This window comes from Ictidomys tridecemlineatus, chromosome 14 (genome assembly GCF_052094955.1).
Source record: "Ictidomys tridecemlineatus isolate mIctTri1 chromosome 14, mIctTri1.hap1, whole genome shotgun sequence".
In the NCBI taxonomy this organism is placed as follows: Eukaryota; Metazoa; Chordata; class Mammalia; order Rodentia; family Sciuridae; genus Ictidomys; species Ictidomys tridecemlineatus.
In genome coordinates this window covers 66,920,217-66,936,294 of record NC_135490.1, presented here as the reverse complement: position 1 = coordinate 66,936,294, position 16,078 = coordinate 66,920,217, and the positions used below count along the sequence as shown (strand labels likewise).

Here is a 16,078-nt window from a genome sequence, read left to right as displayed (position 1 = left end):
GCCTGAAGGCACCTAGTTACTGTTGCCATAGAGGGGCGCGAGGAAGGCACGTAGAGATGCGGACCCTGCTGTATCTGGATGGATACTCCCGCGGGCACGACACCCATACTCATTCTCTGGTAGATGTCTAGCAGATCTTTTTGGGAATTTCATCTCAGAGTGACAAGAATGTCACCCTTGCGTCATCTTAAGGATGAGAAAACATAGGTCCCCAAAGGGTAAGTAGAAGTAGATTATAACTCAAGAGGGGGAGAGGAGATGGAGGAGGGAAAGCTCTTCAGAGGAGAATACCAAGTAATGAAAGTGTAGGAGAGATTATATAAATAGAAAACCACCTATTTGGAACCACTGTAGTAGTAATTGATTCAGGCAAAAAAACATCAATATATGGTTGGGTAGGATATTGGTATGGTTTCAAAGAATCGCCCCATGGCCTGCTTACCAAGAGAAAAGGGTACCTTCACATCAAGAAATTCACCCTTAACTAAATAACCAAACTTAACTTCACCATGGATGGTAGAGAATGACGTTATGTGCCTGGCGATGTGTTGCAGAGAAGAACATAAAAGATAATTTTCTGGCCAAACTTGTGTAATTGTCCTTATTCATCAGGAAAGAATCAGACAAACCCAAAATGAGGGAATTTCTACAAAAAAAAAAAAATCGGTTTCATGGTTTTGTTTGTTTGTTTGTTTTTGGAAAGGCTAGTGGGCTGTTCTGCATCAAAGGAGACAAAAGAATGTGTGATTCTAAGTGGACCCTGGATAAGAAACAGCTCTTGAAAAACATTATTAGTACAATTGGAGAAATTTGAATGCAGATTATATTAGTATTGTAACAATGTAAAATGTTTTGAGGATGATGTGTTTTGATTATGCAGAAGTGACCTTGTTTTTAGGAGATACATTCTGAAATATTTAAAAGTATATCTGCAACTAACTCTCAAATCGTTTAGGAAAAAAAAAAGAAAAACCAAATGAGACAAAATGTTAACAAATGGTGAATCTAGATAGAAGATATATAGAGATAGATAGATAGATAGATAGATAGATAGATAGATAGATAGACGGACAGATAGATTTTACTGAAACTTTCCAGTAAGTTTTAAAATTTTTAAAATAAAAGGGAGAAAACAACACCATAAAGTCTGGATTTATCATTATACAATACAGGTTGCTGCTTGAATCAATAGGCAAATACTGTTGCTTGTCTGCCATAAGGCATTTCAGTCAATGAGAGATAAGTAAGTTAAATGCCCCTACGGGACTCATAAGGTAAGACTTGGACAGATATCTGCTGAATAAGACAGAATGTGATAAATGTCATAAGAACAGAGCAGTATAACCTGGTAGCCTAAATGAAAATGAACTTTAGAGTCAAAAGAGGCTGAGTTTGTGTTCCAGCTCTGCCAACTCTGATCTTAGGCAAGCAACTTAGCTTCTCTATATCTGTTTCCACAGCAATGAAATAGAAATAAATGATATGTACCTCGTGAAATTATAATGGATATTAAATGTTGTTTTCAGAGTTCATAATCTACCTGGCAGATGGAAAATGTTTGTTAGTTAATAACATGAAAATTAATATGCAATAGGAGTTTAAAAGCTGTACAAGTAAAACCCATATTTATTCATTTGCCTATTTGGCTCAGACCTGACCTTTGTCAAGTACAGCAGGCATTAAAAGAGCACTTTAGGAATTTAGCAGCATTCTTTCCTTGTCTCCTGTTTTTCAAAGTTTTGTCTTCTGAAAGGACCTGACATGACCAGTCCCAGGTCATCCAGAGAGACCTGCTCTCTCTCCAAGTGAAGCAGGAAGGCAATAAAAGAAACCATTCCAGAAGACAAGTGCTGCAGAAAGGCATCCTTCCTTTGCTCCCTGTCAAGTTAGCTGGATCGAGATTAAGAGTGACCATATCAACACTCTGGCCTTCACTACCTCAAAACTGCAGTTGGTTCTCACAAATCGTAGTAAATAATCTTCTGTTCCTATGGAATTTTTATAGAATTATAGAATTTTAGAGCAGAAAGGGATTTCAGACTCCTTCCTTTGAGAGACATGTGCTAAGTATTTACTGTGTACAGGGCATTGTGCTTAGAGGTAATATTTGAAGAAACTTCCCAAAGTGGCAGAGTCATCAGGTTGAGAGGCCCAGAGAGAGGGTATCACCCTATGAATGGGTTCACAGGATCCAGGTCACCTGCTCAGATCATCAGAATAACTTGCTGATCTGATTATGTTGCCTTTTAGAATGAAAAATCCATAAAGTTAGCATAGATATATTCTCAGAAATATTAAAAAACAGCTGAGAACAGAAGTACTACTGTGAAGCTTTGGTAGCTCAATGACTCTAAGGGTTAAGAATACTGTATGATTCTAAAGCCAATGGTGTTAATTTTCCTTCTTTATAGAAAAAGGGTCCATGTGCTTCTTTTCAAGGACTCCAAAATTCTGATGAAACCTGAAGATCCCTTACCTACTGAACTAATGCTGATGGTATCTTTGAAGAGAAGAAGGCACCTTATAACAAGGAGGCAGCTGAGCACAGAAACACAGCAGTGCCAGCACCTATTTGAACCTGGGAGGAAACTAAAGACTTCTTGTAATGGTTCATGTGGACAAGAGGGGAATGGCTTCCACAGCAGAGGCAGAGCAGAATCAAGGACTTATTTCATAACCTTAGAATCCACGCACCTCAAGGAAGTGATCATATGTTTATGCCCAGATTTATCATTAATTGCTTAAATAATTTAAAGTTGCAAAAAATTTAAAAGACTCTAAATGGCTAACATTTAGAAGATTCATTAAATAAAGTATACTACATCCATGTTCTGGGTTATGATTCAATCATGCCTGATAATATTTGATTATCCAGGAGAAAGCCTTGGCGAAGGGAAAAAAAAAAAAAGGAGGAAACAAAGGTATAAACAAAGGTATATCTAGTATAATCAGTGTGTGTGTGTGTGTGTGTGTGTGTCTGTGTCTGTGTCTGTGTGTATGTGTGTGTTGTGATTTCATTTTAAGAAGAAGCAAGGGAGTGATAAACATCAGTGTCTACCTCCAATGGGGAAACAGTGGAACTTGGCAGAGGGTGCTCACAGAGATATGGGCACAAGTAATGACTAATTATGGAGCTGATGATGGATGAAACATTGCATATTAAATAAATGCTGCATGTATATATGTATACGTAACTGCATAGAAAAAAAGAAAATTGGGAAAATTTACCAAAGGCAGACAGTAACTATTTTTGCTGAATCAGAGCATAAGTTATTTTAATTTTCTTCACCCTTTTCTGTATTTTCCAAAATTTCTAAAATTTGGAAACATGTATTTATTTTATAATTAGAAAAGTTTGACTTACTTTCATAAGGTGGTGAAGTACCTAGATTTATGAGAAGGAGAGTGCTGTTCCTTGGGGAATTTCCCCCAGAAATTGGGAAATGTTTCTGGAATCACACATACCTGGAATTTATATTAGACTTTCTGTTTGGCCCACTTTTGGCCACAAGAGGGAGCAAGAAGACAAGGTAAAAGTCAAGCTAAACCTAAAGGGCCAGTTTCCTATTGTCAAGACAAAAACCCTAACCTTCCTCTTACTCCCCCAAACCTGATTCAAGATCTTCTAGAGTCTCATAGTTGTGAATCAGGTTTGGATAGTGTGTCTGGGGACTTTATATCAAAGTTAGAGTCAAATTTGAGTGTCCAAAGGAGCTTCAAATGATAAAATCAGTTTTCAATGTACCACAGGTTAGGGTAGACCCTGGCTGACACAACCAAAGAGTTATTTAATCATAAGCACTTCCTAGTGAAGTACCATTTACCCCAAAGATGGGAAAAAAGGTGACATCCCTACAGTTACATATAACATAAGAACAACAACACAGTTCCCTGTGATTTTTTATTGAATAAATAGACCTATGTTCCAATCGACTTGATTAGTTTGGTGATGGACTTCAGCTCATGAGCTATGTAATGTGGTATGGAGGGAAGAATATACTTTGGAACCAGAAAATGTTTAAATCCTAGGTCTGTAACTCACAAGCCATGTGACCTCGGGCAAATTGCTTGATCTCTCTGTACTCAATGTCTTCATTTTTAAAATGGAGATCCCCAGAATAAACTCGTAGTAAGATGGGGCCCACCCAGAGGGAGGTTTCAGCTGCAGACAGACTTTCTTTGGCCAAAGTCCTAGGAAGACTTAGACCACACCTGAAAGCCTGGAACAGAGGAGCCATGATCATACCCAGTGACTCAGATATATCACAACACCAGGAAGATGGAATAATTAGGTGAAGACTCACCCTCAAGTGGGAGTGGTAATGGGGAGGGATATTAGAATCATGTAACACCCACTAACACCCAGGGAAATTAAAGGCACACAGCCTCTTTTCTCCAGTGGGGGATTCCAGAGCTCATGTTGTACATAGGTTATGGGTAACGTTAATCTTTTAAAGTTTGCTTTTTCAGATTTAGGACTCTAGCATATTTGAAGTATTCTAATACAATGGGGTTCACCACTTACTTTTGAGAAAAAAATATAGACCCAGTTTGGTCTGCATCATGGGAGAACATATTCTGTCAAAAGGGAAGAGGCTGCAGACCTGGAGGATCCCTCTTTGCTTACTCCATCCAAGAAAAAGTCTTCCTAGGGCTTGTGGACTACCTGGTAATGACAGCCTCTGCCCCAAGTCACACACAGGGTTGCTGTGGAGCTTACTACGGTCCTTGCCCACCTCTACAAACCTTCTAGCCTTTTATGCACAAGACACCACTCCAGACTAGGTTCCTGGAGACAGTGAATCACAAGCCCACATAGAGGAGGCCACCATCCCAACATAGGTACCAAAGGGCACAAGGGACAGAACTAACCATCAGCTTACCATTCCCTTTAGGCTCAAAATGCCACCAGAACATCATCAAATTTGAGAGAATATTTGTATTGAAAAAATGGGAAACAATGTGGGGTTACAGGGATACAATGAAAAGAAAAATTAAGGAAATGAAGAGAAATGAGGCAAAAGAGGCTCAAATGATGGAAAAACATATAGGAGATAACAGTAGAAATGGAAGATAATGAATTAAATGGAAAAAATTGGAAGAGGGCTCCACTTAGTGGAGTGGTTTCTGTCCTCTTTCCAATGTGCACCTCCTGGCATAGTATTTGCTTTTAAGCCAATAAAGAGAATAAATCAAAGGGAACTCCAGGAAAATGCTTTGCTTTCTAAGTTGTTACTTCATATGGGAGAATTTCATAAAATTGTAAGACTGAAAGAAGCCTCAAGAATTTGGCCCTGGGTTGGGGTTGTGGCTCAGTGGTAGGGTGCTCACCTAACTAACATGCATGAGGCACTGGGTTCAATCCTCAGCACCACATAAATCTAAAATAAAGATATTGTGTCCAACCAAACCTTAAAAATAAATATTTTTAAAAAAGAATTTGGCCATGAACTACTCTTGAAACATAACTATAACTCGGGGTTTTTATAAAACACCAAAAATGTACATGCATACTCTGTGGAATATTGCTGGGATACACAGAGACCGATGCAGGATGTCACTCACAGAGTCAGAGCAGCATCAACCCAAGTCCACTCAAATGCACATCTGTCCTCCTCTCAAATCACCAACTCCTTCACTGAACAAGTGAAGAGCAACGTTTTCCAAGTACTATGTATTGAGACAGGGTCAGTTTCTTCTCTTGTCACTCCCATTGCAATTTGTGTAACATATGTCAGCTGGCTTGGCACAGAGAAGCAAGAGACGGGAGGGTGCCCAGGACTAGGGTGAGGCATTCGGGATTTATGAAGTCACAAGAAATAGCATCAAATCCTGTTTTAAACAAAAAGATGGGCCAGGTGCAATGGCGCACACCCGTTATCCCAGCAGCTCAGGAGGCTCAGGCAGGAGGATTACAAGTTCAAAGCCAGCCTTAGCAATGGCAAGATGCTAAGCAACTCAGTGAGACCCTGTCTCTAAATAGAATACAAAACAGGGTTGGGGAAGTGGCTCAGTGGTTGAGTACCCTGAGTTCCACCCTTGGTACCCACCCCCCAAAAAAGTTGACAGAAACCATCTTTGAGGATGGAATGTCTGGGGAGCCTGGTGCTATTCCCAGAGAGATGCCTGGTGTGGGAGGAGGAACCAAGACCATTTATGCTAGAGAAGGAAGGTCCCTAACAATGCCATCTCACACCATTTCCAAGGCAGTTACTTTTACAGAAAATATGGTAAGAATAGTGCCTTATGCAACTGGGCAACATGGAGACAAAGCACACCCCACCCTAAACTCTTGGAAAAATGGTATAGGAGAGATCCCCAAATCAGAAAGAACTGAGATTAAGAGGTGACATGACCTCTCAGATTCCCTGCTTTCCAACCTATCCTGTGCAAACCCCACACTTTGTTGCAAGACACCTGACAAACTCTTGCTCCTCAGCATTTGTACACGGTTTGCTTTACCTCTTGACCCCAGGTAGGTAAAAGGTAATGATTACATCAGCTCTGTGATTATATCCTGCAGTCTTTGTCTGCTCCCACCAACATGCCCTTTCTCATCTCTGATTTTATTGAACATTTCCTGTGAGATTCTGCCAAAGATCTGCTTGTTTCAGTTACTTTGATGTTTCTTTTAAGAAAAGTAAATTTATGGAAATCAAACTGGTTTTGACACTGAAGCCATAACAAATAAAAGTTTCCATTCCGTGAATATAAATCATCAATTCTGACACTGCCTTTGACTTGAACCATAGCAGCTGTAATTTGGGAGAATACAGGTGTCAGCTGTCAGACGCAAGCCTGCAATTCTTTTCTAGGTCTGGAGACACCCAGAGTGTGATCAGACATACAGTGCTAAAACCGGGACCTTTGGAAATTTCTTCTGGGCATATTTGTTTCCTCTAAGCTTACTCAATAATGCTCAATTTTGGTGTTTCATTGGTCCAGGTGTTCGCTACAAAACTAAGGATCAGTTTGAGATTTTCAATTAACCCATAATCCTTGCCAGGGGGCATCAAAATGGCAACATCTTGGCCAAAACTGCCCAGGAGTGCTTCCCTTGTTCTACAGTGAATGAAGTGGTTTTTTCAAAAAGACAGCTACAGTTCAAGATGCTGCCTACTGCTCAAGGGGTCCCTGTTGTGCTGTTGGTCTAGTTTGCATCCAGTGGAGTAACCCAGAAGCAGAGACACCTTTTTAAGCAGAAACATTTTTTAAAGCTTTCATTTTCTTCCTTTCTTCCTCTCTGTCACACTCTTCCCATTACCTCTAATCCCCAGAAAATTGAGATGCAGCTTGTGACAGTAGACGCTGCCAGGAGGGCATCTCATCTTGTTTATTGCCATCCTAGCTGAGGACTGTTACCAATAGGCAAGCCGCTTGGCAAATTTGAAAATATATCAAAAGTCATTATCTAGGGAGTACTTCACCTACCTACACCCCTCCAAGTTGCTCTGACCTTTGAGAAACAGAAATAGTTGGTTTATTTTTTTTTAAGCATTGTACAAAACAACTATTGAAAGCCTGCCATGATATGGCTATCTGATTGCTAGGTGCTAAAGATTATATGATGATGGAATATTCTAGCCTGGAAAATTGACGAGTGACAATTGCTTAGAGTTTTATGAGTGCTAGTTACCCCACCAGGCCCTGTGCATGTATTCAGACACTGAACCCTTAGAATATTGTCTTCTTGAGTTAGATAGTGCTAGTTGTACAATTGAAGAGATTGCAGTCTTCTAGATTGGTGAACTAATTTGCTTGAGGTCACAAATTTTTTAAATCCACTCATATATGCATTCTTGCATCACATAAAAACATTTATTATGTGCCAAGCACTCAAAACATGAGAATATAAATTAGCTACAGGCCCGCCCTCACAGAGCTTAACATTTAGATATAAAGACAAATAACGAGAGTTTTATAAGTGCTATGATAGGCATACGGAGGCACAGGGGATGGGAGTGGAAGCCCAAGAAGGGAAGCAAGCATGGGGACCAAATAAGGTGTGCCTGACTCCAAAGCCAACACTCTTTCAGTGCTGACAGAGAGAGAGAGAGAGACAGAGAGAGAGAGAGAGAGAGAGACAGAGAGAAGATTAACTCTTCTGTTTCTGGGAGACAAAATGGAGATCACTATCATTCATGCAAGATGTTAGTTAATCTTATACTTCAATACTACATATTCAGCAAATACTTGATTATTTGGAGAGCTTTTCAAGGCAAACTGTTGTCCTGCCTCCCCCAACTTGCTTTCTAGTCTGAAATCCCAGTCCCAATCCCATGACCCCAAATTTGAAATGTCAGATTTATTCTTGGCTCCTCCCTCCCAATCACTTCCCACACCTACACAAAATGGTGTAGATACAATTTCAGAACTCCATCTGTTGTTTAGTTCTCATTGCCATGAGTCACTGCCAGAGATTAGACCTCTGCATTGTCATAGAACAGTCACAGCTGAGTCCTGAATGACCTCCCTGCATCACCTTTTATTCACCACAACCTCAGTTCCACACTACCACCAGCACCATTTTCCTAGAAAGCAAATTAGGGCGTGCCATTTTCAGGTTCAAGTATCATTAAGGACTTTCTATGGCAAAGAGAATAAAATCCAGTTTACTTGACATGGTTTATCAGGTGTGGCACAGTCAGCCTCATCTTGTCTTCCCATTATCTGCCCCAGCCACACTGAATCTCTCACTAGAACCTACATACACTTCCCTGCACTTGTCAGGACCGGGGGTGAGACCAATCCATGCCTCTCAACCTAGCAAACCTCTATTCATCCCACAAAATACAGCCCAAATATCACCTGTTCTGTAAACACATTCCTTTATTTCTCCAGAAGATCTAAATCATGCCCTCCTCTGTATTGATATGTTGGTAGGTCCTCCAACTCTGCATTTATTTTAATGTTTATCATAATATACACAAGCCACCCATCCATATGTCTTCTGTCTGGACTCTGTATACTCAGAGTTTTCATACATCATTTCCAACATTGAACACAGGTTCTACTACATCCTTAAGATTCTGTATTGTGTTACAGCATCTCTTACCAGCCCTTTTTGTCTGTATAGCACCAATGGCCTTTGGTACCCTGACATTTTTTCTGCATTTAGGCAACAGGAAGTGGAGAGACTCAGCAGACAGGGGACCCTGGGGCTCTCGCCTTTATCCTTGGTCATAATTGCCCAACTTCAAAATAAATTCTGTACCATCCCTACTTGCTGGCTTATCACATTATCAAAGGGTGTTTGATGTTGTCAGTTTAAGAGATTTTAAAAAAATAGTAGTTGACAAAGAAGGAACTCCCAATGTATTACATGAGCAGCACCAAATAACACCAACGCAAGGAAGAGAGCCAAGTAACCTAAAGGCATATTTCCCAGTTCAACTCTTGACCCACATCGTACCTTACTCAAAGTGAGAAATGCAGCATGGGTCAAGTGCTCCATGGTAGAGTGCTTGCCTAACATGCATGAGGCCATGGGTTCCATCCCCCCGCCTCCCTCTCTCTCTCTCTCTCTCTCTCTCTCTCTCTCTCTCTCTCACACACACACACACACACACACACACAGCAAGAATATTTTCATTACACAGAATGTCAAGATCCAAGACCAGGGGCTCATGTGAGGTTGTCCTGGAAGAAGACCTGGTAAAACTAAGGTTGCCACTTAAAAAAATGGTATAAAAAACCTGCCTTTTTAGATTTTAAATAATACCTTACCTGAGGTACTGGGATGGACTTATCCTGAGAACAATGAAAACAATGAAGAGAGGAAAAAGGAAAATTTTGACCCAGATCTAGATTGTTCTACCCTTAAAGTACTCAAAGCAGCAATACATGATTTCTCTGTCTTTCTAGAAAAAAAAAATCAGATAGTGCCAGGCAAGGTGGCACTACCTCTTGGCAGCTACTGGGGTGGCTGAGGCAGGAAGACAGCCTGAGCCAAAGAGTTCAAGCTCAGCTTGGGCAACATAGCAAGACCCCTGTTTTAAAAAGAAAGAATTTAAAATCAACAACAAAAAGACTAAAACAATTTTTAAACATTCAAATTTGGAAAATTGGAAATGCATGAAATTTCATCTGGAATCAGCTGGAGACTTAAAGACCAGTTCTGCTTATGTTAATTTAACCTAATGCAATACAAATTAAATACATTGTTCATAAAATGAATCAAAAGCATTCTAATGACCTGCATAAATCTATATAAAATGGGATTTCTGTGGTTTCCACCATCAAAAATATTTTTAAATGGGATTTTTATATACCCCATTATTTTCCTCATTAAATATCTCTGACTTTAAGCAGTTCAATTTTCATTGTAAGAATAATTTCCCTATTGCCATTTAGTCAGAACAGGCACTATTAACGTTCATAATTATTTTTAAGCTATTGAGATTTTTACATCCAGATGCCAGAGCTAATTGAAGACAATTTTCTCTATCTGTCCACACTATCTGAAACAGTTTAAAGCTTCTCCGAAAATTTGGTAACATTCATTTTTGGCATCTTCTACAGCATATTGGCCAGTATGATTCATTCTTTCTTTGAGCACAATTAGCTATGAAAACAGATCTTAGACTCCCCCCACCCCTCCCCAAAGGATTACTGAAGGTCGGAAATGCAGGTGATTATCATAGTTTGCCTTTGATACAGACATCCTGCTCTCCTGCAGGCCCTTTGAACTAACTTTGATATGCAATAATTAAGAGGGATTCAACCCCTGGAGGAGAAGCCGCTGCAGCCCTGCCTCTTGTCTCCTTCTATCGAGTCCTTGTTTTGAACTATTGATCAAACAGATTTGAAAGGATTTGTTGAAGCCTGTGTGGGGTAAAAAGGAAGGAAGCGAAGAGAGGGAGGAGAAGGATGAGGGGGCACATCTGGCTATAAATAGTTGCAGAAAGAACCTGTTGATCAGACCTGCTCCTTCAATTTCATACACCTTCCGTAGGCAGATTTGCTTCTCTTTCAGAACAAGGTTACAGGCGACTTGTAGTTTCCAGCTTGGCAGAAGCTCTGCTGTGGGTTTGGAGCAGCCCAATTTGGGGGGACACGCAAAGTGCTGTGAACATCAAAGAGACCCGGGAAACTGAAGGATGATGCTGGTGGCCTTGCTGGGACTCAGCTGGTTCTGCTCACCCCTGGGAGCTCTGGTTCTGGACTTCAACAACATCAAGACCTCTGCGGACGTGCAAGGGGCTAGGAAGGTGAGTACACCTAGGGTGAAAGCGCTGGCACTTGGAGGTGGGTGATGGGTGTTGCATTCAGGCTTAAATAAGTTGTTCAAATTAATGTGTGAAATAGCTTATCTAAAATAAATAAATAAATAAATAGCTTATCTTAATAAATAGCTTATCTTAATGTGTGAAATAGCTTATCTGAATTGATTGTGGAATTGGGAAGGTTCCCAGGGAGAATCCAATTGCCTCAGCAGTAACTTACTAAAAGAGTCAAGTGGTTTTTCAGGACATTCAGCTCAGGGAATAAACTAACTTTTAAAAAGCTCTACCGTGTGCCAGGCTTTTATATACAACATCTCACTTAATCATCCCCACAACTTGAGAGAGATTCACATTTACAATCATAGATGAAGAAATAAGACTCAGAAATGTTGAGTAATTTAACCAAGACCACATTGCCAGTAAACATGGGGAGGGGTATAATTTAAATGCAGTAACATGATGCATTGTTATTGTCACCATCTCACTTCACAGAATTGTTTTAGGGATACATAAATACATATGTGTATGTATATGTGTACATATACAATATTCTATATTAGATATTATGTTTAGTATATCCCTGCAAATAATATATACTATACTAGATATACTGTATATACATATACTACATATACACATTATGACATATATAGTATATAGTACTATACTATATATATATTGTATATGAAAGAGCATCAACTGTGGATGAAAAAACCTGATCTATAGTATCTTTTTCTCTGTGCAAATGAATGAGGCATCACTAAAAATCAAAGAACTGTTAAATTGGGTAAGGATCATTGAGGCAATAACTGATTCACTAGAGTAAAAAATCAAATAAGAATGCTACAAATGCCAACTTTATACTTAACTGAACTGTAGCACAGCCTCTAAAGTTGAGATATAAATTAGATACTTCATAGCCATCTATAAGACAAACATAGGAAAGCATTTTCTTTCCTTTTCACAAAGAGAATGAGGAAATTAAAGTTTTGGAAAGTATGACAATTTTTCAAACATAAACAACCTTTGCAGTGCTAAAGTCTCGTTGCAGGTGATTTGATCTCCCCTTTGTGGGAGAAAACCAACTACACTGAAAAATTAGAATTCTGCCTAAGTTTTTTAAAAAAATTTTTCTTTTAGTTGTAGATGGACAAATCCTTTTATTTTATTTATTTATTTTAATGTGGTGCTGAGGATTAAACCCAGTGCCTCACACATGCGAGGCAAGCACTCTACCACTGAGTCACAACCCCAGCCCCTGCCTTTGTCACAGCATTCAAAGTGCTACTATGATTTGGCCTCCTCCATCTCCTTAAATAAAGCCATCTTACTTCTTGTTTGATTACCTAGCCTTGTGACAAGTTTTCCTTCACAGGGTTCCCAGTGCATGTCTGACAAGGACTGCAACACTAGAAAATTCTGCCTCAAGCCCCGTGATGAGAAGCCATTCTGTGCTACATGCCAAGGGTTGCGGAGGAGGTGCCAGCGAAATGCCATGTGCTGCCCAGGAACACTCTGCATGAACGGTGAGCAATCAAAAACCCAGCAGGACTGCCTTGCTTCAGTCAAGTGATTTATAAACTGAAGACAGCATTGGAATCTCATAGACTAGAAGATTCCAAGAAAGGCACTCTAAGGGCTTCCTAGTCATGCTTGAAATATATTTATACAGCTGTCTCTTCTTGATGAAACAAAATAGTTCACTTCCTGGCAAACAACTGTAGCCAGTGCCTTGGAATGATGATTTTAAAGGAAACCTTCAAGTTAGAATCATTCAAATTTTTCTATTTTTCATTTGGATTCTATTAATTATTTAACCTTCTTTGACATATGTCAGCATGTAAATATTTAGTGCATGTCCCAGATATCTAGAAAGTTATGCATAACTGGAAGACAGAAGTGATGCCAAATTGTATAACAGCATAACTAGCATGTCTGTTGTTCTGTTGAAGTTATTAACTCTAGTGCCACCTGCTTATCCCTCAGATGTCTGCACTACAATGGAAGATGCAGCCCCAATACTGGAAAGACAGACTGATGACCAAGATGGCACAGACACAAAAGGAACAACTGAGCATCCAATGGAGGAAAACAAACCCAAGAGGAAGTCAAATATTAAGAAACCACAAGGCAGTAAGGGTGAGAGAGCATCATGGAGGCATTTTTGTTTTAAGAAAAAGATCTTCTCCTTCCAGTCTCATAAGAAAAGGCTGAAACTGACTATTCTTCTCTGCCTTGGAAACAGGGAACGTGTCTTGTTTGTAATCTCTTTCTATAAGAAGTTGCAGAGAGCATGCAGGGAGCAGTATAAGGTAGTCAGTAGGCCAAGAGGACAGGAGAATGGCTGTTAACAATAGACTGGTTAGCAAGAAAACCTTTTATTGAGTTCAGTTTGACACACATACACCTTTTTTTTTTTTGGTCCCAGGGATTAAACTCAGAGGTACTTTACCCACTGAGCCACATGCTCAGTCCTTCTTATTTTTTATTTTGAGACAAGGTCTCACTAAGTTCCTTAGAGATTTGCTAAATTGCTGAGGGTGGCCTCTAACTTGGAATCCTTCTGCCTCAGCATCCCAAACTGCTGGGATTACAGGCATGGATCACCATGCCTGGCAAACATACAGCTTTCTTCTGCTTATATGGTAATTTAATAAGTCGTAGTTTCCCTTTCTAGATCCTGAGGATATAAAATAGAAATGAAAGTAGATGCATTAACTTTTCAGCCTTGTACAAAGTTTTTTTTTTTTTTTTTTAAACAAAGTTATAGTCTAAATTCCTCTCTAACATAGCCAGAATGTTTGAAAGCGGTAAACTGGCCATTCTTATTTGTATCTTCAGATTAAGTAGGCCCCTTCATAAGTAAGGAAGGGTCTCTTCATACACTATAAATCCCATTTAATAAAACATTGCCAAATGTTTTTTCTAGTCTCAAGACTAGAAATCCTGTTTTCCCTTGATGAATGTTTTAACTTTATAAGACAACAATAAATGCTGAGATGGGCTGAGATTTCCGCTTCATTGTTGCTTTTAGTGTGAAAATCTAACTCTGTATGTCCTGAAGACTATTCTTATTTTTACTTTGTGGCCTTCAGTTCTAGATCTCTAATCTTGTCCCATTAGCAATTCACCTACATCCAGCTTTCCCCCACTTACCACTAAAGTTCATATCAATCTTGTTACAGGACAAGAGGGAGAAAGCTGTCTGAGAACCTTTGACTGTGGCTCTGGACTTTGCTGTGCTCGTCATTTTTGGACTAAAATTTGCAAACCAGTCCTATTAGAGGGACAAGTCTGCTCTAGAAGAGGACATAAGGATACTGCTCAGGCTCCAGAAATCTTCCAGCGCTGTGACTGTGGTCCTGGACTATTATGTCGAAGCCAAGTGACTGGCAATAGACAACATGCACGGTTAAGAATATGCCAAAAAATATAAAAAGCTGTAAACACTTCAATATGAAGAATTTTCATTGTCCTCAAGCAGATTCTCAGACATTAATTTTAAAGTGCTTCCATACAAATCTCTCTTAAAATCAAATCTTTCAGCAACAGAAGTAGACTGAAACTAGAGAACTATGAGATGATACATTGTGATGAATGGAAGCCATCTTTGGCTTTTCATCTGACATGATTCTGTAAGTTAAAAAAAAAAAAAAAAAAGAGGGGCCAGGATTGTGGCTCAGTGGTACAGCGCTTCTCTCGCATGGGTGGGACCCAGGTTCGATTCTCAGCACCACATAAAAGTAAAGGCATTGTGTTGTGTTTTTACATGTAAAAAATAGATATTAAAATTTTTTTTAAAAAAAGAATTCTGATCTAGTGACTCAATTAGTTCAAATAAATTTTTTTTAGAAAAGGAAATAGTATACCTTAAGGTACACAGAATGATGGTTTGATATACACTATATACATAGATGACTGATTACCATAGTCAAGCCAATTAACATGTATATCCTCTGCTGGGCGCAATGGTGCACGCCTATAATCCCAGGGACTCAGGAGGCTGAGGCACAAGGATCGTGAGTTCAAAGCCAGCCTCAGCAAAAAGTGAGGCACTAAGCAACTCAGTAAGACCATGTCTCTAAATAAAATACAAAATAGGGCGGGGGATGTGGTTCAGTGGTCAAGTGCCCAAGTTCAATCCCTGGTACCCACTCCCCCCACAAAAAAACCACATTCCCATAAATTTTTATGTAATTCCTAGTGCAGGGCTGGCACCTAACAATATCTTAGGGGAAAAATTAGTGATGGTACCTGACTAAACAAATTCTCATATCTTATTAGGGAAAATTATCAGAGCAAATACAGCAATTTTCTTTAAAAATTCTATTGTTTATTTCCCTTCATTTGTTGAAAGGGAAATTATATTTCACCACAAAATAATTTATGACAAAAAAATAAGACTCAAAGGTAATAATATCTTCTGTTTGGATAGTCCTTTGCAAGTTACAAAGCATTTCACATATTCTGTTTTCAATAACTTTCCTAACCATTTGATAACTTTTCCCATTTTATATTTATCTAATGTTTATATTTGAGAGCTAGAGCTTTCAAGAAATGTTTTTACTTATACATTTTGACTACTTATACTTCAAAGTTACTTCAGAGGAAAACTCAGGAATGAAATTTTTGTTTTTTTAAGATTAAGAGACTGTCTTATGTGCATAATAGAAGAGGACTTGCTTCAGGAAGCTCTAATGGATTCCAGTCACGTGCTACAGAATTCACTTAAGAGATAAATCATACACCTGTTCTTCTGTTTAAGCCATAAGTTTGTATTACAAAAGAGAAAATCAAATTTATGAAGACCTCTAGTTTCTAAAAAAATCTTCCTCAATATGTATTTCCCTAGT

General features: G+C 39.1%; 1 protein-coding gene across 1 annotated transcript; it reads left to right on the top strand.

Moving 5' to 3' along the window:
- Positions 1–10,266: 10,266 nt before the first annotated feature.
- Positions 10,267–15,076, top strand: Dkk4 (dickkopf Wnt signaling pathway inhibitor 4). Its single transcript, XM_005340306.4, has 4 exons — positions 10,267–11,210; positions 12,601–12,751; positions 13,212–13,364; positions 14,411–15,076. Exons 1-4 carry the CDS (start codon positions 11,100–11,102, stop codon positions 14,659–14,661), a joined length of 666 nt encoding a protein of 221 aa, XP_005340363.1. The 5' UTR covers positions 10,267–11,099; the 3' UTR covers positions 14,662–15,076.
- The last annotated feature ends 1,002 nt before the right edge of the window (positions 15,077–16,078 follow it).

What these genes read in the sequence shown, in the direction of transcription:
- Dkk4 (XM_005340306.4), top strand. Translation starts at nt 11,100, where the DNA reads ATGATGCTGGTGGCCTTGCTGGGACTCAGCTGGTTCTGCTCACCCCTG. An exon ending in AGGAACACTCTGCATGAACG is followed by an intron (nt 12,752 to 13,211) that starts GTGAGCAATCAA and finishes CTTATCCCTCAG; the next exon opens with ATGTCTGCACTACAATGGAA. An exon ending in GAAACCACAAGGCAGTAAGG is followed by an intron (nt 13,365 to 14,410) that starts GTGAGAGAGCAT and finishes ATCTTGTTACAG; the next exon opens with GACAAGAGGGAGAAAGCTGT.